Source organism: Phoxinus phoxinus, assembly GCF_949152265.1.
Source record: "Phoxinus phoxinus genome assembly, chromosome: 17".
Lineage (NCBI taxonomy): Eukaryota > Metazoa > Chordata > Actinopteri > Cypriniformes > Leuciscidae > Phoxinus > Phoxinus phoxinus.
In genome coordinates, this window is record NC_136892.1 from 17,440,951 (window position 1) to 17,465,975 (window position 25,025).

A 25,025-nucleotide genomic window follows, 5' to 3' on the forward strand; every position below is an offset into this window, starting at 1 on the left:
CCATTCCAACGATTCTTTGGACGCGAGAAAATGTACCGGTCCACTAAAGGAGCATCAAAGGCTCGGAGGGATCAAATCAACGCAGAAATTCGCAACTTGAAAGATCTTCTGCCTATCTCCGATGCCGACAAAGCTCGTCTTTCCTATCTTCACATCATGTCCCTAGCCTGCATTTACACAAGAAAGTCCGTCTTTTTCTCTCAAGGTAGGGTTAACTTAAAATGTAGGGTTCTTGTTTTTTAGTTGTTGTTTTTGTTAGATAAAGTTATTGATGTTACAGTTTTAAGTCTCTTGAAAGCATCGTTACATGGTTTTCTAAAGAACTTGGTACCATAAAAAGCTGATTCTACAGCATCAAGCTGCAAAACCCTTTTAAAACCTTACTTTGTACGAGTTTAGAGCAGATCTGAAGTTTAGATGATATCTGAGGAATCTCTGCCCCTGTCCAGAGTTCTGAAAGTAGCTGGTCTCTGTCTGTGGTGCTGATGTTGAGCTATTTGTGTGGATGCTGCATTAGAATGCTTTCTAATTGCTTGAGATTTTTTCTTCACGATGCACATATTATGGTATAGATCTTTACGTTTTATCTTTAAACTTTGTTTTGTCTTTATCAGTTGCAGCAGGTCACGACATGAGCGGAAGCGCCCTGTCTTTGCCGGAACTCTCGGATCTGCTGCACACACTACCAGGCTTTCTCCTAGTGCTGACGAGTGAAGGAAAAATCCTGCATCTGTCGGACAACGTGGCAGAGCACCTCGGCCATTCCATGGTAAGGAATATCAATGAAAACATTTAAATCATCATAACAATTTGTTAGGTGAACATGTTTTAATTATTTCTGCTTTATTCAGGTGGACCTGGTGGCTCAGAGTGACAGCGTGTATGACATTATAGACCCTGCGGACCACTTTATCATGAGGGGCAACCTTGTCCCGATCACCACAACTGACACAGGTAACCAACACTGTTGGTTTAACCCCTCAATCCAACATAAAGAAATTGAAATTAATGTAATTTGTAAAATAATAATAATTTTAACTCTTCTCATAACTCTTTTTGTCCAGACCGGCTTTTTCGCTGCCGTTTCAGCACTTCGAAGTTTGTAAGGAGGCAAGGATCAGGGAACAAACTGGCGTTGGTTAGGGCACGCTGTCTACCACCTCCATGCCACTCATCGTCCTACTGGACATCCAATCCAGTGTGGGTGTGTTTTTGCTCCCCACTGGAGTCCAGTGTCCCTCAGGTTTCTTCAGCTAGGAATCCTCTCCCCACCCCTCCTGCTGAGCAGTCTTTCCTCCTTTCCTGTTTCCAGTCTCAGCACAGCCGGGACATGAGAATCCATGCTGCTCAGGACAGGTACAGTAATGTCACTGTCGGTATATGATGAATATGCATTTGAGAGTGAGGGAATGATGGCGTTGTATTTCTCTCTCTGACAGTGTAAGCATGTACCTTGGTTACGACATAGAGACTCTGCGCTCTCGCTCATGGTACAGTCTGATTCATCCTCGTGATCTCTCTCATGCCTCTGCACAACACTGCGCCCTGTGTGAGTACTTGACTTTATCTCTCAATATTTAAAAGTTTATAATATATATCAAAAAGCTGGTCTAGTAAATGTGGTTTATTAATTGGTCGTCGTGTCCTTTTTCAGTACACGAGAGGCAAGTGGAGATGGTGGTCCAGGTAGAGGCGGCAGACCACACTTGGGTCTGGCTTTACATTGTTCTTCAGCTGGAGACTGGAGAATATCCCATCAACAGCCACAACTACGTCATAAGGTAAAGGCTACCAGTGTTTAAGTGTAATGTACTGTAAAATAAAAACAATTATATTTATAATTTTTGTTACTATTATCATTGTTAAGTAATATAATTATTATTAATATATGTAATATAATTATTAATAAAAATAATACTTTTTATATATTATTTTATATTATTTATTATTGAATTTTTTACATTTTTTTAATTATGTACAATACAGGATTTATAAAATAATAAACATTATAAAATAATAATAATAATAATAATTTATTACAAGGCCAGTCCCCATATTCACACTATTCTATTAATTTTTATGTTTTTATTCATTTTAATAATTAAATATTATTATTTATATTATTATTTTTAATGCTATTATTATTATTAAATTTTATTTAATAAATGTTATCTTATAACTGATATTATATTAAATATAGAACCATAATTTATTATAATAGTCATTCTGATAAATATTTAAACTGCTTTAACATTTATGCAAAAACATGTTATAAACCAAATTCATAAAATAATAGCATATATGAATAATCATAACAATCTGTCATTTTCTCTACTCATCCCTCAGTGAGTCTGAAGCCTGGTCAGTGCGTCAGCAGTTGTACTCAGAGCAGAACCAGCTGGCTCTCCTGTACCAGGAGGCACGGCAGATCTCTGACCCTCTGTCCAGCCCAGACCAGGTCTTCACACCCAGCAGCAGTGGCCTGTCCTCCCAGTCCTTCGACTTCAGCTTCACCACTTCTGGACGGAGCTCCTCAGAAGAGCTCCCCAGTACCTCTGCCCCATCCAGCATGGCACTCGACCCCCTTCAGGGCTTTTCTCAGGATGAAGAGAGCCACCTTCAACCGCATGGCGGTCCCCAGATGTGGAGATCAGCCATGACTGTATCTGTTTCCCCTGAACATCTCAGCAACATCAACATCCCAAGTCTTTCTACAGTCCCCCATTCCCATGTTGCCCCATCACCCCTTCCTCCATTCAAAACTCCTCCTAAGCGCCAAAGCTCAGAGGAGTTTATTTACACGCCCCCTTACACCCCAAGACTCGGAGGGGGAACTTTCATGTTTGGTGATGAGACTTTTAAATCAGACCCTAACAAAGCAGTTAAAATGAGGCAGCCTATAACCTCAGCTTCCCACTCCGCCAGCGTTGGTCCCGCTCAACACTGCCGAAAACGTCTTTATGAAACGCTGCCTCCTACTCCAGACAGCCCAGGCAGTGATGAATGCATTCTCATGGCGCTGCCAGAGATCAGGGGACCTCTTTACGTAGACGTCCCCCATTTCCCATTCAACGCCCTCCCCGAAGGCCTTTTAACCCCAGAGGCTTCGCCCACCAAAAAGCCCTGTTTGAGTTTCTTCCCTCGGGAAGAGGATACCGAAAGAGAGAGAATGGAGATCTCGCTATTGGCTCAGTATATTAGCACTTTAGCTGAAGGTTTCTGTCACAGCCACCCACAAAGCACATTGGCTCCCCCTCATGACGCATCGTTTGAGGGCCCAAACTCCTCACTGGCTCACATTGATGTCTTTATGTATGAGGAGAAAGCAGTAGATGGCATCCCTCTTCCAAATCTGCCAAACACCTCCCCCGTACCTCCCTCACCTTACTCATCGGCGCCGTCCTACGCTCAGGAGGAGGCTGCGACTTTGAACGGTGTACACCACTTCTGTAGCGTCCAGTCGACGCACCATAATTGCATGGCCGGGGGTGGGCCGCAGGAAGCAGAGAGACCCGAAGAGGACGTGGAGATGATGTCCTCCCCAGGGTCCACCACAGATCCAGGCCTTCCTGCCCTCACCCCTGAGCTGCCTTGTGCCCAGTCCCTCCTAGAGGAGCTGGTCGCCATGGAACCTGTGTTTGGGGCAGCCGCCCCGATGACTCCTGCCGAGAGGCAACCAGATGAGTTGTATCAACTCCCTCATCAAGGCGGACAACAGATCTTCTACCAAGGTGAGAAATGATGACGTTTTAGTGATTTCAGCATGATGTTCAAAGTGTCTCACTGTTTCTAAATTGTTCTTTTTCTGTCTTTTCTTACAGATGGAACCAGTGATCACATGTTTTAACATAAGTCTGTGACTTATTCGATGAAGTATGGCATATTGTCATCTTTTACAAAGCTATTTTTCTGGGATAATGTGTTAGAGTTAAATCAAAATGTGTTGAAAATATTTATTTATGTTTATATTTCAATATCATGAAGTCCCATGAACATGCATCCTATTCATATTGGACTGTCACTTTGGGGAAAAGTACTTTAAGTAACAAAGGCAATTTTACCAAGTGCCACTTTGTATTCACTTATAGTGAAGACTGTGTTTTACTGAAAGAACCTGTTTATGAATCACAATTGTATCTTTTAAGTCATCGTAGAGTTCTACGGTCAAGTAGAGGATTGATTCCTACCTACAGTACTCTCTTTCTAATTGCTTTTCATTGTGTCAGTGCATGAAAACCATAGAAATGCTTCATAATAAACAGTATTCCTTTATGTTTTGTCCTTTATGAGATTTCCAGACGTCATGTTTTATAGGATTTGCTTACACTCCTAAAAATAAAGGTTCTTTATTGGCATGAGTGGTTCAGTGCAGAACCTTAAATTACATAAAAACTTTAAATTGCACAATCAATTCTTAGAGTGTAAAAAAAGGTTCATCACACTAAGAAAGGGTTCTTTGGCGAACCCAAAATGGTTCTTCTACGCTATGGCATTGCTGTGAAACTCCCCTTTTGGACGCTTTATTACTTTTGAGAATGTATTCAATGTCTCACAAAGAATATCCTTGAATTCGATGCGCTCTTGTTTTCAAAATATGTATATGAGAGTCAATTAAATGCATCAAAGCGAGGTTCATCGGTGTGTGTTCATTGTTGCTGCCCCCTCCATTGTTCCCTCCTCTATCACCCCTTTCATTCACTGCCTTTTTAGTGTGTCGCCATGGTTTCCTAGGACCGACTGACGCAGATGATGAGGTGCTATCTGTTTTTCCTGACGTATGCTCTTGACTCAGAGGCACAGTGGAGACAATCAGCCTCCCACACACACACATATATGTCCACCAAACACATGCTGTACAGTGAATAGTCAGCCTACACTTTCCCATTATACCTGGAAGCTCACGATAATACCCTATATGGCCTTTCCTGCCTCTCAATATCTGCTTCCATTTTTTCCTCTTGTTGCCAGGGGAAGCGATTTCTTCCATTCGCAATATCCATCTCCGGTGCCCCTAAACCATTGTTTGCTTGTCAATTATCCAGTTATGCACCTTTTTCATTGAGTCCGACGTCCGGTGCAGCGCTGACCCTCCCACACCGGACCACGGGCCAACTTTACCGCCCCCGTGTCCAGAAATACTCAGGACCCATTAGTTTCATCTGAATAAAAATCTCCCATGTCTTGTCTTCCTGTCCTTGTGAGAATGATGTGCTTTCAGCAATGAAGAGGAATAAAAATAGCCCCGGACTGAAAAGAGGAGGAAAAAGAGGGAATGGGGAGCGCTTGGAAGGTGCACAAGGACTTCTAGGTGCTTATTCATCCTGCTTTCCTCCCACTCCTCCAATCAGTCAGCTGGATTTCTTTTCATCCTCCCTCTTTCACACATCTGTGCTTACTCATTCATATCGTCCCATTCATTAGGACCCTCTCTCCTTATGACTCACCCTTACCTCTTTAACTCGTCTCTCCCTTCTCTGCTCTCTCGCTCTTCACCCGTCCTCCAGATATGTCCCACACAAACAGCCCGTGCCCACTTAAATCATAATGGAAATGCAAAAATTAAGATGCTCTCATCTTGTTTTCTGGAAAATACGATGAAAACAACCACCTACGTTGTGTGTACTATTCAAAGAGGAACAAAACATAAGCTCCAATGCCATGGTGCAACATCAGAAAGACTCAACTAATAAACTATATTGGCAGACATTTAGCAGAGTAAACAAAACAAAAAGCTTTAAAATAAGAATTATTTTGAAAAGTTATTGCAGCTTTAGCGGCTTCCTCATCCCCAGGCATATGTTCATAGCCAGCAGCAATATCACCCTGTAGCCCAAGACTGGTAGTCCACTGAAGTTAAAGGACACTTAAAGCCCTGTTTTCAGATCGTTTCTGATGTTTTATCGTAGTTTTTGTCCAACTCCATTGACTTGTTTTGGATGTGCTATGTGGTACGGTATTACAAAAACTACGATAAAACCTGTTGGAAAGCATCTTTTGAAGCGATTTTTGTGTGAGCATATCAGTGAACACCCCTGACCACTCGGTGAGTTTCACGTCTTTGTAAACGAAAGTTTAATGCGTTTTAGGAAGGATTATTCCTGTGCACCTATGCAGCCATTGTGGAGGTGGGGGGGAAAGCGAAAGAAAACTAAAATTCTCGGGACAGCAGCATCTGTCCAAATTTTAAACTTAACCGTTCTATTTCATAAGAAACTATCTGAAAACAGGGCTTTAAGTGTAAAATACCGAACTTGTCCTTCAAGCAGGGATGATTCAGTACCGGGATGGGAGCCCTCCTGGGTAAACTATGGTTGCTGCTGGAAGAGGTGTTGGTGAGGCCAGCAGGGGGTGCTCACCCTGTGGTCTGTGTGGATCCTAATGAGGGGGACAATACTGTCAAAAAGCACCGTCCTTTGGATGAGATTAAACTGAGGTCCTGACTCTCTGTGGTCATTAAAAATCCCAGGATGTCCTTTGAAAAAAGAGTAGGGGTGTAACCCCAGCATCCTGGCCAAATTTGCCCATTGGCCTCTGTCCATCACCATGGCCTTCTAATCATCCCCATATACACTGATTGGCTTCATGACTCCGTCTCCTCTCCACCAATATGGCTGATGTCACATCATACAGGATGCTGCACATTGGTGGAGGTTGAGGATATTCCTCCCTTCCAAAGCGTGTTGAGTGCAGAGAAAAAAAAGTATAAATTATATAAACAAATTATTATTATTATTCTCAGTTGTCCACCTCTCACGATGGCCTGCATTACACCAACAAGTTTTATGTAATGTCTCTCTTTTTGATTTGTCAGTATATCTGCTGCAAAGACTGCTCAATGCTGACGTTCAGTGGTCATTATTGGGAATAATACAGAATGCTTTACGTTTCTCTCTTCAGCAAATTTAACCTCTCTTTAATAACAGACAAATAACCAAATTATTCACTAAAACTATCTCTTTTCATTTCTGAAAAATGCTAATTTTGATGAATAAAACAAATATATTTATATTAAACATCTTACATAATAGTATAGTTAATAGTAGTTAGCATAATAGTTACATAATAATATATATAAAAAGATTGAATGTTTTGAAAAAGTTATTAGTGTAAAAAATAAGTGTTATCACTTATCAGTGTGAAAAAGAAGTATTAGTGTAAAAAAAGAAACGAAAAGAAAAAGATTAGTCTGCTTATTGCGGACATAATATAGGCCTACTTTAAAATGTTATAGGCCAGTTTAAGTGCGAAATTAATGTAATGTTGAAGGACACCATTGAATATTACAATTTTGCACTTGAAACATGAAACATGAAAGTTTAGTACTTTAACTTCACTACATTTTTACTTTAACTTCACTAGGCCTACATTTGAAAGACAAATATCATACTTTTTACTCCACTACATTTCTGTCAATGTCCTTGAGTAGAAAGTTGTAACTTCAGTCAGGGGGTGATTTTAGTTCCAGGGTTTGCATTTTGGTTGGAAATGAAAGTCGGATTGACGTCAGAACCCGACTGACGTTGGATTCTGACATCAACCTGATTTTTTTTTTCAACGTTGAGATTTGTTTTCTAAATGCGAATTCTGTCATTGTTTTGGAGCACACTAGCTTATAGATAACAGTAAGGCTATCATATTCATGCTAACAGCCAAAAAACTTTTCATAGAGACTGCAATATTTGAGGGAACAGCCATTTGGGTGTCCGAAACCATTTTGGACGTTATTGAGTGCACTTATTCAATCTCACATTCAATCCCACTACTGGAACTTTATAGAAATACATTTGATATTGAAATTAGGGTATAGGGGCGATGGACACAACCAATATTGGATTAACGTGAATATTATTATTATTATATCTTCTCGACTAGATGTCATCCTTTTTCTTTTTCTTTTAGGATGTTCCAACTGTCATTTGAACTGAATAAAACATGTGGAAATAAAGAGGTCATCTCTGTTTTATGGTTTTCTACGTCAACAAAATGAGGCTATGTGTTGGTTACACACTGAATTTGAAATGTTTCATGTTTGAAATGTTAAATACATTTTTAATGATTTTATGTGAGATTTTAAATATATGTTACAATACAATTGTTTCACTGCTTAATAAAAGAAAAATAAATAAAATAATGAAATTAAAGCTAAAGCTAAACGACACTTATGCATGCATTACAACATGTCCTTTTTTTATTTTTCAAGCAAGAATTTCAGCCTTTTTCGTGTACAACCTCCGGAAACACCACATACATTTTTTTTTGTGAACTTTGAACCCCATAGTATAAAAATAGCTTATAATTCATAATATAAGACGTTTTTATTATATAAATGTGTATTAATACGTGTATTGTATTAATTAAGCCGTTTTGTATTAATTGCATTTCTTAATGTAGTTCTAAAGAAAAAAATATTTTACAACCGTCACTAACTTATTGTGAATATTGGCAGGATTTTCGACATGTAAACCCAAACGTGAAAACCCATCCACTAGATGGCAGTATTAGGCGGTTCAGTAGAGCTCGTCACTGGTCTGGGATCGAGGAAGATTTCTTCGGGTAGATGACGTATTTTCAACATGGCGACGTGCATGTCGCTAACATAACTGTGTTAGGGTGAAATAATTCGTCCTCTTTCCTCTTCTGACTGAAAACTAAAGTCAGCACTTGAGAAACGTCCGCTACTTTGTTTTTAACGCAACGAACATACAGGTAAATTGAACATACATAGAATAACGTTACACTGTCGCAGTGTGTTTCACTATGTTCCAGTTAAACTGAGATGACACGCATCTTATGATTCGATTTTCCAGTTGTTCATGCAGATGAATTAAGAATGTCTTTTCTTGGAAGTCTGAGACCAATGCTCTCGTCTGTTTTGCAGGGTGAGTCTTTGCAGCATCGTTTGATTAGCTTTTAAAATAAATAATTGAAATGGTTTTAAAATAAGTAATTAAAATTAATGATGCTATTTTGTACTATATTATTTTGTCAGCATCGCAATCTGTACCTTTCTGGTCTGGACCCGTCTTCACCAGGACCATGGCCACTCTCAATCAGATGCACCGTAAGGGCAAATCTCCCCCATCTCCCCCAAAGGTCAGTGCCACTTTTGGACATCCACAGCTCAAAGCTGTAGTTCTGAAGACCATGATCAGGAAACCCAAGAAGCCCAACTCAGCAAACCGCAAGTGTGCACGAGTACGTCTGTCCACTGGTCAAGAAGCCATTGTGTACATCCCAGGGGAAGGACACAATCTCCAGGAGCACAATGTGGTGCTGGTGAAAGGAGGGAGGACACAGGACTTACCAGGGGTCAAACTCAAGGTGGTCAGGGGCAAATATGACTGTGCACATGTCGTAAAGAAGAAACAATAATTACTATGACTGTGTATAACTGGATATATCTTTATGACTGTAATAAAAAAAATAAACTTGGTTTGAAATGTCAATCATGATGGTCAAGCCTAATTCGCACAGATATTCCACCCAACGGTGAGCTGATCCTACATTATGTTGATCAATACTCTTTGACAAAAATAAAAGGAGTTGTTGGTCGCTGTTGGTCTTTGCTGGTACTATTTCCTGACATAAGAAACTATTATTGAATGATCAAGGATGATTATGAGTTGGTTTATCTCATACATACAAACAAACTGCAGTCTGCATGTTTGGTGACATGGTATACAAACAATTATTCACAAATTGAGTTCCAAGAAGTAGGATTCATAGAAACCAAAAAAGCAGTTCCTGCTGTAAAAAAATTGTAAAACATTTAAACCAGGCACAACTAAAACACCTACATGTAGACCAATGTGTTTTTTTTTTTAAACTGGGCAGAAGCCAATGATTAGGAAATAAACACTGCAGGAATGTCCTTATATGGTAGGCTTCAACCAGTATTATTTTAGTTTCACCTTCAGCTCGATTTGCCTGAGCCTGTGCTTTTTGCTATTGTAGAATCATAATCCAGTTTGGCAGGGTCCTGCTACTGGGCTTTAGGTTTTCCTCGTATGACTTTCAACTGTCTCTCAGGCTCTGCTTGCACATTTACCTCAGGTATGTTTTCTTTGAGAAGGTATGATAAATATACATATATTATATACTGTAATTTTACACAACTATATTTAGTGAGGTTTATGCTTATAATCCAGGTCGGACGCATCGTCTACTTGTCGTCGACGCGATGCAGCGCGACGCAAGTGTTTAGGCTACTGTTTGCTGCTCTCGTCCTGTGTAAAACCGTTTATATACTGTCTATGTGTAAAACAATAAAAGCAGAGATACATTCTAAAGAAGAAAATTCGATTTTTTTCTTTACAATAAAATTTGTATTGTTAAATGGTAGTTGAGTTCAAACAACAATGAACATTTTTATAAAAAAAATGTACCCTTATGTTTTTCCAAACCCACGTGACTTTCTTCTGTGGAACACGACGTAATAAATTTTGAAGAATGTTGATATAACCAAACCGTTTTGGTTACAAGTGGCAAAACACCCATTTCAAAATATCTTCATTAACCACAAAAAAAGGAAGTCATTTTTGAAGACAGGTTTGAACACCAGGTTTGGGCGTCATAAAATGATTAAATTATATGACTTTTTTTGCGAACTATCCCTAAATGTAAAATGTAAGCATTATAGACATTTTTTAGACTATTTTAGATATATATTGTACTGTAAAACAAATAGTGCCTACTAGTTAAGAATAGGATTTTGATTAAAAATCAAGAGCAAGTACAAAACCTCTGTAGCCTATTCCTTTCAGAGCCATGGAGGCCATATATGAAGTAGAGGTTACCACAGGCTCCATGACCCACGCGGGCACTTTTGACAAAATATTCATTACTCTAATTGGCACACATGGAGAGAGTGAGCGGACCAAGCTTGACAGCTTTGGAAGAGATTTTAAGACTGGGATGGTGAGATATATATATTTAAAAAAAATCTATTTAAAACAATTAAAATGTGCACAGGAAATATCTGACTGAAATGAGCCATAAGCTTCTTTAACTGTAGTATTGTTTTTGTTTGTTTGTTTTACCTAGAAAGTAAAGTATAAAGTGACAACCAGGTTCACAATCGGCTACCTGCTGCTTATCAGACTTGAGAAAGATAATGTCATGTTCTTGCCAGAGAATGACTGGTTCTGCTCTCTGGTAAATGTAAGAACCCCCGAGAAGGATGTGATCCATTTCCCATGCTATCGCTGGATGGCAGAGGGGGAAGTGATTGAGCTGCGAGAGGCCAAAGGTTTGTATATATATATATATTATTGATAAATATCATTGTTGAAAGCAGTGATCATTCATATTTTATATATCATTCAAATGTTTGGGGTCAGTAAGATTTAAAAAGAAATAATACTTTTATTCATCGAGGATGCATTACATTGATCAAAAGTGACAGTAATGCCATTTATAATGTAACAAAAGATTTCTGTTCCAAATAAATGTTGTTCTTTTGATTTTTTTTTTGTTCAAAAAGACTAATTTCAAAAATCTTCCCGACCGCAAACTTTTGAACAGTAATGTATGTCTATTCTCACTGGGATTTTCTGTCGAAATTGACTTCTGTAACTTTCTGTTACTTTTCAAATGTCTGACAGCTACAAAAATCTATGACGAAAAATATTTACAACTGGAAGAGCACAGAAAAAATGAGATGAAGCATAACAAGCAAGTGTACCAGTAAGTTTGCACGACCAAGATTTGACTTTGCAATAATTTGTGCCCTCCTCATTGTTTCATGCGTTTGTGTATCTTTGCTTTCCCTTGAGGTGGACTGAGTTTAAAACAGGTCTCCCACAGTGTACGTGTTTTCAGGAGCCCCTGTCTCTTCCCTCAGTGGTCCGCTTCTCTTTCACTAAAGACATGGATTCAGCTTTCAACAGCTCAACTGCGTAAGGTTCCTCCTAACCCACAACCCCTTTTTCAAGGATAGTTGGGACAAAAAAAAAAATCAAGAATCTGATTTGTTAATTCTCTTTTCTCTTAAGTGACAAAAGTACAAAGAGAAGATTTCCAATGTTTTTACTGACTAACTTAAAATCAGCTCATTTTAATGGCTGGATCACACTCCAAAAAGGTTTGGGCAGAGGCATGGTTACCACTGTCACATTACTTTTCCTTTTAATTACACTTTTTAATTGTTTGGGAATTGAGGATTGTAGTTGCAGTTTTGGTTGTGGAATTTCTGCCTAATCTCACCTGATACAAGACAGCTGCTCAACAGTCTGTCAGTCAGCATTGTCTGATTCTCCTCTTCATGATGGGCCATACATTTTCAGTAGGAGACAGATCTGGACTGCAGGTGTGGAGTTTCTTCAAAACCACTCTGTTGTGGAACGTGCAGAATGATGCCTGGCATTGTTTTTGCGGTAATAACCACCTAGGAAAGATTTAATCTTGATGGCAGTATATATGTCTGGACAATCCCAATATATACCTCCACATCAAAGGTACCTTCACACATATGCAAGTCACCCAATCCGTTAGCACTGATGCACCCCCATACCATGACAGATGTTTGCTTTTTTACCTGTCACTGATGAAAGTCTGGATGGTCCCTTTCGTCTTTGGGACTGAGAACTCAATGTCCATTTTTTCCTAATTCAATCTGAAACGTGGACTCATCTGACCACCACACACATTTCCACTGTCTTTTGGACCATCTGAGATGAGATTAGGCCCAGAGAACTCGCAGGAAATGCCAACTTGTTTTTTTTTTAAAGTACTCCTGGGCACATGTGGCTATATTTAACACTGTATCATGATGGTCTCTCATGCAATGCCATATGAGGGCTCGAAGGTCACACACATTCAACAGAGGTCTCCTGCCTTGCCCTACACAGACTGAGATTTCTCTTGATTCCCTGAATCTTTTCACAATATTATGTATGGTAGAGGGTGGAAGACCTAAATACTTTACAATCTTCCACTGAGAAATGTGATTTTTGAATTGTTGGACATTTCTCACTATGAGTGGCAGGCCATGATCCATCTTTGCATTGGTGGATGCTACTTTTACACACAAATATGATACCCTCACCTATTACCAATTCACCTGCTCATAGTGGACTGTTTTAAAACAGTTCAACTTGGATATTCTATAATCTTTTCACTTTTATTTTCCTTTTGTCCCAACATTTTTGGAGTGTTTCAGCCATCACAATAATAAATAAATATATATATAATAAATAATAAGTTGGTCAGTGAAAGCATTGAAAATATTCTCTTTGTACTTTTGTTAGATAAATAAAGTTGAAAGAGAATAAACAAACTAGATTCTTGATTTTTGCATTTTACAAAATGTCCCAACTTTTCTGGAAATGGGGTTGCATTATTATTATTATAGGTATTAGTATATGCTGCCTGGTCACTTCTTTACATCAATGATGAATTTATCTTCCAGGCTCGGTGAGATCAGAATGAAGAAACTGGTGAAAAGACCTGATCAGTGGGTTGAAATGGAAGACATGAAGAGTGCCTTTTGGTCATCCAGAACCACTATCTCTGGTATGATACAGTAGCTGCTAAAGTGATCTGTTACACAGATATGTTGACATCAGATGCCGAGTGCAGTAAAACTGAAATAACCTGGCAGTTTTGTCGTTGCAATCCTTTTTTTAATAGAATATGTGCAGCTGCACTGGATGGATGATGATTTTTTTGGATACCAGCTCCTAAATGGCCCCAATCCAATGATGCTCCGCCGATGCACTGAGCTTCCTCTGAACTTTGCTGTTAATGACGGTGTGGTGCAGCCTTTTCTTGGGAGTGGAACGTCTCTTACTCAAGAGATGAAGGTAAAACAATATCAAATTTGCTCTCTTGCTTTCATAATATGAATGTTATATCTCAACACAAACTATAATTTTTTTGCTTTTTTTAACCCAACAGCAAGGAAACATATTCTTATGTGACTATAAAAGACTGGCAGATTTACCGGCTCAAGTCATCAATGGGAAGCAGCAGTATGTTGCGGCTCCACTGTGTCTGCTGTACAAGAACCAAATGGGCAAACTTCTGCCTATTGCTATTCAGGTATTTGCTGGGTTTTACTGTGCCAGAATGGACGGGACCAAATCTTAAATATGTGTATTCATTCTGGCATCTTATCACCCTTTTTATATATATATATATATATATATATATATATATATATACACACTTGTGTTTGTTTTTTAACCTTATAACCTTTAACCTTTTAACCTTATATATATTATATATATACACATAAGGTTAAAAAACAAACATACGACGACAAACAGGAATTCCCTGAAGAAAAATAATATTTTGTTAATCAGTATTTTTTAACTTCCTTGAAACAAGATACATTTTATTTGAAGTATATATGTATAAAGTTTATTTTTCTTAGCCCACTGATTTCTGTTAATTTCTGCAAATCTGTTAATACAAAATTTAGTGAGGTTTATGCTTAAAATATGTTTAAAAAATCTATATAAATATAAGATTTTAGATAAAAGCGGTTAGAAAAAAGTATTTTAATCAGTTAATTTAATCAGTAAAACTTATTTTCCAAAGCATTATACAAAGCAATATGCTTAAAATAATAAATAAATAATTAAATTTAACAAATGTACACAGTTAAATGTGATCTAATCTTATTTTAGATTTGATCTTGCTTTAAGAAAGTTTAAACATTTTCTATTGGAAACAAGACAAAAATGCTGATTAAATTGTTTTGGTTTAGTGTGACAGACATGGCCAGTAAAAAAATAATAAACCAACCTTTAAGATTGTTTATGCTTTCTTAACCTTGCTGATTGTATTGTTCATTTTACAGCAAATTATTAACTGTGATTCCCATTTGGTCTGTCATTGCTGTGTCAGTTGCAGCAACAGGCGTCAGGCGGCAATCCAGTTTTCCTGCCTAGCGACTGTGAGTATGATTGGCAGCTTGCCAAACTCTATGTGAGGAATGCAGACTATCTTGAGCATCAGGCATCGTTCTACCTGCGCACCCATCTGTTGGCTGAGACCTTTACAGTGTCATTGCTAAGGAACCTCTCGGCAGCTCACCCAATTCATAAGGTACTCAGGATACTGTCAGGTGCAGCTCATTTGTTTACAGGACCTTTTTTAATACTTCTGAGTATTAACACACTTGGACCAAAGAAATATACATTACAGCTCAAAGAAATCAGTACAATACCTGACATTCTGCCATAACCTGGATGAGCAAAACCTTTACAGAGAGTCTCAAGATCTGATGTATTAAAGAGGCCATATTATGCCCTTTTACAAAGTCTTGATTTTGTATTTGGGGTCTAGATTAGTTTTTCATTCTTGGCAAAGCACTTATTTTGCACATAATTGTTGCAGCACCACTCTTCCCAGTCTTTTAGTAACGCTCTGTTTCGTTCCTGTGTCTCTGAAGCCACTCCTTCCGAAAAGCTTAATATTCTCTAATTGGTCGACTGGGCAAGTGTATTCTGATTGGTCAACAACTTTGAACGTGTTTCGTAAATTTTACGCCCCTTACCATAACCACTCAAACAGCAACACACTAAAAAAAGAATTGAAAATGTAAAAAAGCATAATAGGTCCTCTTTAAAATCATCATGACTCATTTTCATATTTGTGATTCTCTCATAGTTGCTGGTGCCACACACCCGTTATACCCTCCAGATAAACACCCTTCTTCGGGACAGACTTATCGGTCCTAACGGTGCTGTCACTCAGGTATTGACTTAGGATATTTTTATTTTCATAAAAAATTTTAATGAACACAATTACTTGCAAATCATTATGACTTCAGAATACCAGTATTGGAGATGAAGGGATGACCGATCTCATGAAGAAGGCGCTCTCAGACCTGACCTACAGCTCTCTCTGCCTGCTTGAAGACATCAGTGACCGTGGTCTGGAATCTATTCCCAACTTCTTCTACAGAGATGATGGACTTCAGATCTGGGGCATAATAAATGAGTAATTTGTGCATAATTACGTTTCTTTCATGGCATATTGAAAGCATTCTTCAGTGTGCCAAATACAAATCAGATGACTTTGTGGTGATTTTGCGATCTCAAGTTTTGTAAGGAGCATGGTGGAGTTTTATTACAAGAGTGACGGTGATGTGCAGCGGGACACTGAACTCCAGGACTGGATCAAGGAGATCTTCATTCATGGGTTTCTTGAGAAGATCAGCACAGGTAAGTAAAGTGATATGGCCATAGCTGTGATGTCATTATATTTTTCATCATCAAATTTTTTTTTCATCTCATTTAGGAATACCTCAGTGTTTTAGTACAGTGGAGGAGGTCATTAAATTTGTAACCATGGTGGTCTTCACAGTGTCAGCTCAACATTCTGCCCTCAGAGCAGGACTAGTAAGTTTAAAATAAACTGAAAATTATTGTACTTAATATATATATATATATATATATATATATATATATATATATATATATATATATATATGTGTGTGTGTGTGTGTGTGTGTGTGTGTGTGTGTGTGTGTTTGTATAATGATCTAAAAACTTTTTTTTTTACTTAGTTTGACTATGGAAGTTGGTTTCCCAACGCCCCTGGCTCTCTAAAAAGACCCCCTCCTACATCTAAGGGAAGGTCAGACAAAAACACCCTGCTGGACACTCTGGCTGACATGAACACCTCTGCATATCTAGTATCAGTCTTTTGGCTCTTGAGCAAACCTTCATCAGATTTAGTGAGCGTTTCCTACTCAACTGATTGGATTATCCCATTTGTTGTTAATAATCACAAATCCCTACAAATCCGTTCTAATCTTTTATGCAGGTTTCACTCGGGCAATACCCTGAGGACTACTTTTGCCAGACGGCTCCCCAGAAAATGATCAGAGATTATCGAGCAGAGCTGTCCTTTTTGAGTGAGTCCATCAAAGACAGAAACACAGGGCTGCAAGTGCCTTACACGTACATGTGCCCTGATACGATCAGCAACAGTGTCAGCATTTGACACAGAGCGGTGTGATCAGGACTAAAACATGATGTTTCAGTATTATTTTAACACGCTGTCACCTGGTTTCAGACAGGGGCTTAAGCCTAGTCCCAGACTAAAATGTATGTTTGAGGTGTTTTAACCGAAAGCACATCTTAAAAAAAATGTCTAGGACACATTTATAAAAGCTACTTAAATGTCCTAATTGAACTAAGGCCTAAATCTGGCTTAATCTAAGCCCTGTCTGTGAAATCATGTATTTATTATTATTTTTAACATGTGGATGTTAATTTATAACATTTAAACCTAATTAAACCTAAATTATGATGAATATTTGCTTACTATATAATAATTACTCATTTGTCGTTTTTTAACATCTAAAATTTAACATTTAAGTTATAAAACTATTCTGATGAATACATTTTTAATTCTTTGAAATTACTGTGTGAATATCTCATTTGTCAATATTGACTTGATTTAAATGCTGTTGAAATCATCCTAGATAGTGTTTGAAAAATGATAATAAAGAATTATTATAATAAAAATAAAGAATTTTTAAAAAAGCATCAAAACCGACTTTTGAGCAGGTCTTTATTTTTTATTTTATGGACACAAGTGCCACAAATATTTCATGCATGTTTGGGTTTGATATGGAATTATTCCTAATAACAGCATTTAATACTATCCACACTTTAAATGCATGTACTTTTACACTAAACAAATGAACAGGCTTGAATACAAAAGCTGGAGTAACAATATCCAAATGCAATAACACAAAATACACAACCCTCAAAAAAAAAGTGATTGAACAATTCTTATAGTGTTTACACATAATTTGTCTTTTTCTGATGAAAAAACACACACATCCAAATGCCACTGCAAGACCCTCAATGTAGACCTGGATGATAGACATTCTTCACAGATTATTTTTCTACCACCTCAATCTTTTGGCAAGAGATAATGCAAAAGCATCACTCTCAGAAGTTCGTCCCTACAGTTGTGGGTTAAGCTCATCAATGCACCGCATAAGGTTTTCAGTTTTTTCAGGGAAGTGGCCTTCTTTGATTTTCTTAGTAATGTATCGTGTCGTCTCTTCCCGTGCATTCTGGCTAGAACTGGAAGAGATCTGAAGGAGGTTCTTGAGCAGCTCCTGGTTGGCCTCCACAGACAAACCCATCAGAAAGCGGAGAAAGATATCGAAGTTGCTATTCTTAGAGCTTAATGCTTTGTCAACTGCACTCTTGAGTAACTCTGACAAGGAAACCTTTAAGACCTTCAGCTTGCTCTGCTCAAGGATATTCTTCCCGTGTTTCTTGAAACAGAAGAAAACATGAAGAGCAGCGAGGTATTCCTGAATGGTCGGATGAGCAAAGCAGCTCACCTTCTCGGTGTAAATCATGTACTTCTCTCTGTAATACTCAGTGCAGAGACCGGTGCAGGACATGGCTGGGTATGAATCCGGCAATCCAACCTCGTCCCAATGTTCTTTCTCCATCTGAAACTCGTTCTTCTCAAGCATGCCGTAGGAGATCTTTGCAAGCTTAATGAGCAGCTGATCAGCAGTAAGACCTTTGGTTTCTTCACTGGGGTCATTCTCCAGTTTCTGAACGGACATTTGAGTGTGACGATGCAGCATAATGGTGTACAGATTGGTAAGAGTTTTGGGCACCTGTGCTGATGGTGGAAGAGACTGAAACTGTCGCTGCAGCACTTTAGATGCCACCCAGCAGAAAAATGGCAAGTGGCACATAATAAACAGCGTCTTAGAAGACTTGATGTGAGCGATCACCCTCTCAGCAAGGTCTGGGTCTACGATCGTCTTCCTGAAATAGGCCTCTTTCTGGTCATCAGTAAAGCCACGAACCTCCAGAAGTTGGTGGACGTGTTCCGGTGGGATCACATCCAGAGCTCCTGCCCTAGAAATGACCCACACGAAGGTGTTATAGAGCAGGTTCCCCCTGACGAGGTTAGTAATCAACACTTGCACACTCGTAGGCTTGCACGCATCACACCAATATGTTGTTCTCCGGAAGTTAAAGAGGATTTGAGTGTCATCTAGGCCGTCGCATATGAACATTACTGGGCAGCCCTCAAATTCGAGAGTGTCTATTTCCTTCATCTCTGGATAGAAGGTGCTGATTAGAGAGATGAGGGTATGCTCTCCTTCCAGCATCTTGTTCAATTCCTTGAACTGCAGAGGAATGAGAAAGAAAATACCTTGGTGGACTTTTCCATCCGCCCAGTCGAGGATGAAGCGCTGCACTGCAAATGATTTGCCACTTCCTGGGACTCCTCTGGATAACACCGACCTTATGCGCCTTGCCCTCGGACTCTCAGAGGGAAATAAGTCATTTCCGGTTAATGGCGTCCTATTCACTTTCCCAGTCTCTAGGAGCTCTTCTATCTTTGTTCTGAACTCATGCTCGCTGTTCACTGATGCATTAATGCCATCTGTAATGAAAAGGTCTGTATATACCGATTCAAAGGGGACTGGGTGTCCTTGCGGACTAAAACCCTCATACACCATCTCATACTTCTTCTTCAGAGCCAATTTCAACTCGTAGCGCACTTCGTCTGTGAAACATCAAAATGAAAGATTTTAAGACAACTGTTTGAAATGCACTGTAATGCTTTAGCGAGGATAAAATAATATGACTTACTTCTTTTGCATAGTCCTAGCAGATGTTCAGTCAGTTTCTTTAAGTCCATGACCTTAAATAGCGCCAGAGTGATCTTCATAGACACCTCAATATCACAGATCTCCAGCATCTTATCCACCAGACCCACAATATCAAGTCCATCCAGGGGATCACGGAAGCGCTCTGGATATCGTTCCCACATTCGTTTTTGGAAGTACTTTAATTCGTCCGGTTCAAGTTTCTTTAGGCAGATTGTGAGGGCCTGAGATGTAGCACAGAATGATAGTTCTCAACTCATTGTAAAAGGCAATAAATGGTAATATTGTGATTGCTTTAAATGGATGACCATTGGTTGTAGGCCTTACCTCGAAAGCAAATTTCACCGTCATCGCTGGATGCCTTTTCTCATTTGGATCTACTACCAACTCTGGTTTAACAGGAACAGGGACTTTTTCTTGTTTCAGGATAGCTTCCTTCCTGACCTTCTTTCGTGTGCTTATTTTAAAAAGAAAAGAGTTATTTAAAATATTCATGTGAGGATAAATGAAAACCACACTAACACTACTGTTCAAAGGTTTGGGCTCTGTACGATTTTTTTATGCTCATTTATTTGAACAAGAATAGAGTAAAAACAGTAATATTGTGAAATATTATTAGAATTTAAATGATATATTTTATATTTTAAATGTAATGTATCCCAAGTGATGGTAAAGCTGAATTGTAAATGGTAAATGGTAAATGGACTGCATTTATATAGCGCTTTCATAGACCCATGGCCACCAAAGCGCTTTACAATTTGCCTCTCATTCACCCATTCACTCATACATTCATACACCGACGGCGGTGTCAGCCATGCAAGGCGCCACTCAGCTCGTCGGGAGCAGCTGGGGTTAGGTGTCTTGCTCATGGACACCTCGACACTTGGTCCAGTGGAACCGGGGATCGAACCACCAACCTTTCAGTTTGTAGACAACCTACATGAACCACTGAGCCACTGCCGCCCCAATTGAATGGCTGTCAGAATTGAGAATTGTCAGCATCATTACTCCAGTCTTCAGTGTCACATGATCCTTCAGAAATCATTCTAATATGCTGATTTGTTCAAAGAACATTTATTTATATTTACTTATTGTCAATATTGAAAACAGTTGTGCTGCTTAATGTTTTTGTGGAAACCATTATACAGTATACATTTTTTTTTTCAGGTTTCTTTGAAAATAAAGATAAAAAGAACAGCATTCCTTTAAAATCTAAATCTTTTTTCATATAGTAAATATCTTTACTGTCACTTTCGGGTAATGAATTTCCTGAATACAAGTATTCATTTTTTTATGTTTTATATACTCATCCCAAACTTTTGAATGGTAGTGTATTTTATAGATGACTTAAATAAATAATATATGCATAAAAAAAATATGCAGTGAACAAAAATACAATATTACAGCATGTTAACTTTAATCAAAAAAGTTAAAATGCTATGGTTCAGCTAAATGTTTAATTTTCCCTCCCACATTAAAATGTATTTTTAAATTAAAATAGTGTACAAGTATACATCTGTACAACAAAAATAACTATTTTAATGAAAATGTAAGCATCATAACTAATTATATAGGCCAGGCTTAAAATTCAATTAATTACGGTAATTCATTTTCATTTCATTTTATTTAATTTTTTATCTCTCTATACATATGACTTCTGAATTGTATGCCAATATATAAGCAGAATGATAAAGATGCATCATGCGACTTTCACTCACCTTTCTTCAGCCTCACCCTCTGGATTCATCATCTCCTCATCACTACTAAAGGATTCATTGCTAGAAGCAGACGAATCCCGTCTGTCTAACAGAACCCTGTGGAAAGTTGAAAATCTTAACCAGGGCAACCAGAATTACAAGAATAACAACCTAAGCCACAAGCACAAAGAGAGCAAAGTCTCTGACATTTCAAACAACTAATTTAATGTATCATTTTCACTCATACATGGTACAAATCTCTCTACTGCTCAAAGTCTAAATCCTCTCTTTAACATGCTCATTATCTTTAACTTAATGATGAATATATTAACTCTGCAAGGAAATATGACAAATACATAAAAGATGGTCCCAGCTCTGAACTTGTCCTATCATCTCGAAAAACAAAACAATTATGCGGGCTGAATGAAAGTGAAGCAAACTTACTGTGTGCAACTTTCTTCACGCTCTTCTCTTGTTTCTGACCAGCTGTCACTTTGCATGGAGGAGTAACTGGGTGCAGGGGACTCTGCTCTCTCCACGTATTGTCTGGTGAGAACGATCATTGTAAATATAAACATGAAAAAGACAATCAAATGAAAGCGAATGAGATGTAATTAACCTACCCAAGCAACAGTAAACTTAATACACAAATACTGGCGTGTTCCTGGTCTTACCAGCAGGCGTCGCACTTACACAACAGACAAGCATGCGTGCGTCTAAAATAATGGTCGTCAACATGGATATTCATATATGAACCACACCAATGTAAGATTACCAAAACCCATATTACCCCACAGGATCGGAGTATCCTAGGGTGAATGGAAGTGTCCTCTGAGGAATGAAGTCCTCTTCATCCCCATTTTCACTCCCGAAGGCCGAAGCCCCAATTCCTAATGGCAGACTGTTGTCTGACGCCATGTCTACTCCGTCGTCATCCATCTCGTAACGTTACTTGCAGCGTTTCCCCGCGTGTCAGAAGCAGAGGTGTTTTTACCCTGTTAAAAGCGATACACATCGTGCAAAGTTAATTTGCCTTTCATGTGGATATAACCCATATGTCTTCTTGTGGGAGGGCTTCAATATTGCCTTATTATTGCTAAAACAAGTATTTTTTTTTCGTTACAGTAGTAACACGTTTGACCCTTTCTAAATCTGGTTAAGTAGGCTAACAGTTAACGTTTTACACTATGTATATGCAGCGCCAGTGATAGGCAGTGTGAAACAAACAATGGTGCTAAAATGTCAGCGAGTTGTTTGTTTAGCAACTGACAGCCAATCATAAACTGCCTCTGTGCTTACAATGAAATATTCATATTATGTGACTAATGTACACGCACATTTAACTTTAAACTGCGCCGTTTTACTTTTGGCTTATTTTTGTACGTTTTAGAAGACTCGCCACAGCTAACGTCAGAGCTAAATCTTTGTGACGTAATTTATACAGAAGTAGGCTAGTTCATAAAACAAGTTGCAGCTGGTCCACGTTTTTGTTGTCCATAACGTTAGCACTAAGTTATAGCACTAGGTTTATCAATGTTACGTTACAGTGTGAAAAATACGTTAATGTTGTAAAAAGAAGCCAATATTTGATCAGCCTGTTTCATGGTAGCTAAGTTGTGTAGCCTACCTTCACTTTATATGACCGTATGTGGTCAAATGAATGCTTCAGATAAATGATTTCACCTTTGTTTATTTCGATGTTTCTGGATCCGAAATAGTCTCGATCCACGTCTGGTTCACATATAATTCCGGAAGACGAATAAAACCGGTTTGTTAACTTTAAACTTTATCCATTCATAAATTATTTTATCTGTTTAATGTCTGGGACCGTAACTTATGCCACTACAAGCCCGTAAATATTAAACTTGGTCAGCGAACAAACATCTAGGCTATCAAACGCGCACCTATTCAGTGTCCATAGTTTCCAGTTTCGGTTTGAAGTTATAGGCCTACTTCCTTATTTTCTTAAAGAGACAGCACGAATAGTGAAGTAGATTTAGTAAGTGTTCAGGCAGTGGACTAATAGTCATCTGTCACCTGCTACTTTTAGTGTCTCTGGGAAGTGGGAACAGATCAAGCTTTTATTCTGATGTTTTGAGCTGGTTGTGTGTTTCAGTATAGGAGCATTGTGTTTCGTCACATATGATTTGCTTTAGGTTTAGAGGCTATATTTGTGTTCTTTATTTAGTAAATGTGTAGGCCTATTTCATTAAGAAATTGTATAGGCTATTTCTTGGCTCGTACTATTGTAGCCTATTTATACCTTTATTTTAAAGTTTTCCCATTTTACCTTTCTATTTTGCTTCTTTTTTTCTACAGATACCAGAGGTCTTCAACAGGGGTCTGCCAATAAAAAAAATTTGTGTGAAAAAAGTTAAACAATAGCTATAAAGATATTATATTAGGCCTATTTATTTAATCAAAAGCTATAAAGTTTTTATAGCAGGGAGTCCCTGCTCTGTCTTTCTGTGCACTTTCTATATGCACTAGCCATTAGTGTAAAAAGGATGAAGAACCTTGACTTATACCCTATTTGACACCATTGTGGTGAAGGATCCTGTGTTGATCCTTGTGTTGTTTCTGTAATTAAAAGACCTGAATTCATGCTGTGAAAGGCACTGATCTCATATGCTGTAGATTTGTAGTTGTTTAAGCCCCTCCAACTCTAACTGCAGATGGTGGGCCTGAGTCTTAATGGAGCAGCTCTTGAACCTTGATCTCTTCTCCTCCCCTTGTCCCTTAAAAGCCTCCTCAATACCCTGCCGGCAGTAGGGATTCTCAACATCTGTCAACAGTGCACACTCCCCGTATGTTCACATGAGATGTCAAATCAACATAAAGCACTCTGAAATGCATCCCTGTTATTTTGTATTTTGAAGAGCACAGTTTTTTTAAAGAATTTTAACCAAACCATTTTAGTTTTTTTGTACAAAAATACACTGACATTTCTCAAAATGCTTCTTTTATGTTCCGCAGACGAAAGGAAGTACTATTTTGTAACAACGGGGTAAGCAAATGATGATAGAATTTTCATTTTTAGGAAAACTATCTCTGTAATTATCAGTCACATAAACAAAACTGGCTCATGCATGTCATGATTTTTTTCCTTTGTTTGGCACCATGTTTCTTAAAAAGAAATGGCTTAATTGGGACAGGCTAGTGGCATGAAAGTCAGCCCATGGCGTTGCATGTTTCCCCTTGAATGATCATGCACAAAGCCCTGACAATAGGTCAGTCCAGTTTTGAGGACAGCAGGCATTTAAAACACCTTATTAAAAATATATATTTTTTAATGGAATTTGCCATTTTAATCATGCATTCAGTTGAATGCATATTCAACCACAGCCTAAATATTAATCTTCCTTTAGATTGTGTGTGTGTGTGTGTGTGTGTGTGTGTGTGTGTGTGTGTGTGTGTGTGTGTGTGTGTGTGTACCTCTGTATGCATGTTAGATTAAAGAGATAGTTCATCCACAAATGAAAAATGTTCCATAATTTATTCACCATCATGTTGTTCCAGACCCTTATGACTTTCTTTCTATGGAACACAAAAGAGGGGTTGGGACGGAATGTTGTAGGAACTGACGTCTCAGTCTCCATTTATATTTATTGCTTTTTCTTTCTTAATATAATTTCTTCATAAAACAGTAAGTAGTAAAAAAAAAGGTCAATTAAAAGAAATAGTCATTTAAAAAAAAATTATATAAAAATTAA

At 38.3% G+C, this 25,025-nt stretch overlaps 4 protein-coding genes across 7 annotated transcripts; 3 read left to right on the forward strand and 1 right to left on the reverse strand.

Annotated features, from left to right (window-relative positions):
• On the forward strand, positions 1 to 3,847 carry npas4b (neuronal PAS domain protein 4b; the record flags this gene model as incomplete). The annotated part of the gene is made up of 8 exons (XM_079586142.1): positions 1 to 205; positions 615 to 769; positions 852 to 954; positions 1,065 to 1,356; positions 1,440 to 1,549; positions 1,655 to 1,781; positions 2,347 to 3,731; positions 3,822 to 3,847. The coding sequence occupies exons 1-8, from the start codon at positions 31 to 33 to the stop codon at positions 3,845 to 3,847; spliced, it is 2,373 nt and encodes a 790-aa protein (XP_079442268.1). The 5' UTR covers positions 1 to 30.
• A 4,613-nt stretch (positions 3,848 to 8,460) lies between these two features.
• mrps12 (mitochondrial ribosomal protein S12) lies at positions 8,461 to 10,053 on the forward strand. The gene is made up of 3 exons (XM_079587061.1): positions 8,461 to 8,706; positions 8,808 to 8,879; positions 8,990 to 10,053. Exons 2-3 carry the CDS (start codon positions 8,831 to 8,833, stop codon positions 9,370 to 9,372), a joined length of 432 nt encoding a protein of 143 aa, XP_079443187.1. The 5' UTR covers positions 8,461 to 8,706; positions 8,808 to 8,830; the 3' UTR covers positions 9,373 to 10,053.
• LOC306985132 (hydroperoxide isomerase ALOXE3) lies at positions 9,934 to 17,507 on the forward strand. Of its 2 annotated transcripts, none has more exons than XM_079587059.1 (15): positions 9,934 to 10,053; positions 10,764 to 10,917; positions 11,044 to 11,248; positions 11,604 to 11,685; positions 11,775 to 11,897; positions 13,409 to 13,512; positions 13,630 to 13,802; positions 13,897 to 14,040; positions 14,851 to 15,051; positions 15,616 to 15,702; positions 15,779 to 15,948; positions 16,051 to 16,172; positions 16,249 to 16,349; positions 16,517 to 16,687; positions 16,777 to 17,507. In XM_079587059.1, the coding sequence occupies exons 2-15, from the start codon at positions 10,768 to 10,770 to the stop codon at positions 16,954 to 16,956; spliced, it is 2,013 nt and encodes a 670-aa protein (XP_079443185.1). In that variant the 5' UTR covers positions 9,934 to 10,053; positions 10,764 to 10,767; the 3' UTR covers positions 16,957 to 17,507. The 2 variants fall into 2 exon arrangements, with proteins under 2 accessions (XP_079443185.1, XP_079443186.1); XM_079587060.1 differs by having other exon boundaries at positions 9,971 to 10,053; positions 10,750 to 10,917.
• A 5-nt stretch (positions 17,508 to 17,512) lies between these two features.
• nlrc3l1 (NLR family, CARD domain containing 3-like 1) lies at positions 17,513 to 23,380 on the reverse strand. Of its 3 annotated transcripts, none has more exons than XM_079587052.1 (7): positions 22,996 to 23,380; positions 22,103 to 22,307; positions 21,757 to 21,858; positions 21,334 to 21,429; positions 19,943 to 20,072; positions 19,599 to 19,839; positions 17,513 to 19,512 (listed from the first exon to the last, which is right to left on the reverse strand). In XM_079587052.1, the coding sequence occupies exons 2-7, from the start codon at positions 22,249 to 22,251 to the stop codon at positions 17,930 to 17,932; spliced, it is 2,301 nt and encodes a 766-aa protein (XP_079443178.1). In that variant the 5' UTR covers positions 22,252 to 22,307; positions 22,996 to 23,380; the 3' UTR covers positions 17,513 to 17,929. The 3 variants fall into 3 exon arrangements, with proteins under 3 accessions (XP_079443178.1, XP_079443179.1, XP_079443180.1); XM_079587053.1 differs by having other exon boundaries at positions 22,940 to 23,255; XM_079587054.1 differs by lacking the exon at positions 22,996 to 23,380 and having other exon boundaries at positions 21,936 to 22,145.
• Between the last annotated feature and the right edge of the window lie 1,645 nt (positions 23,381 to 25,025).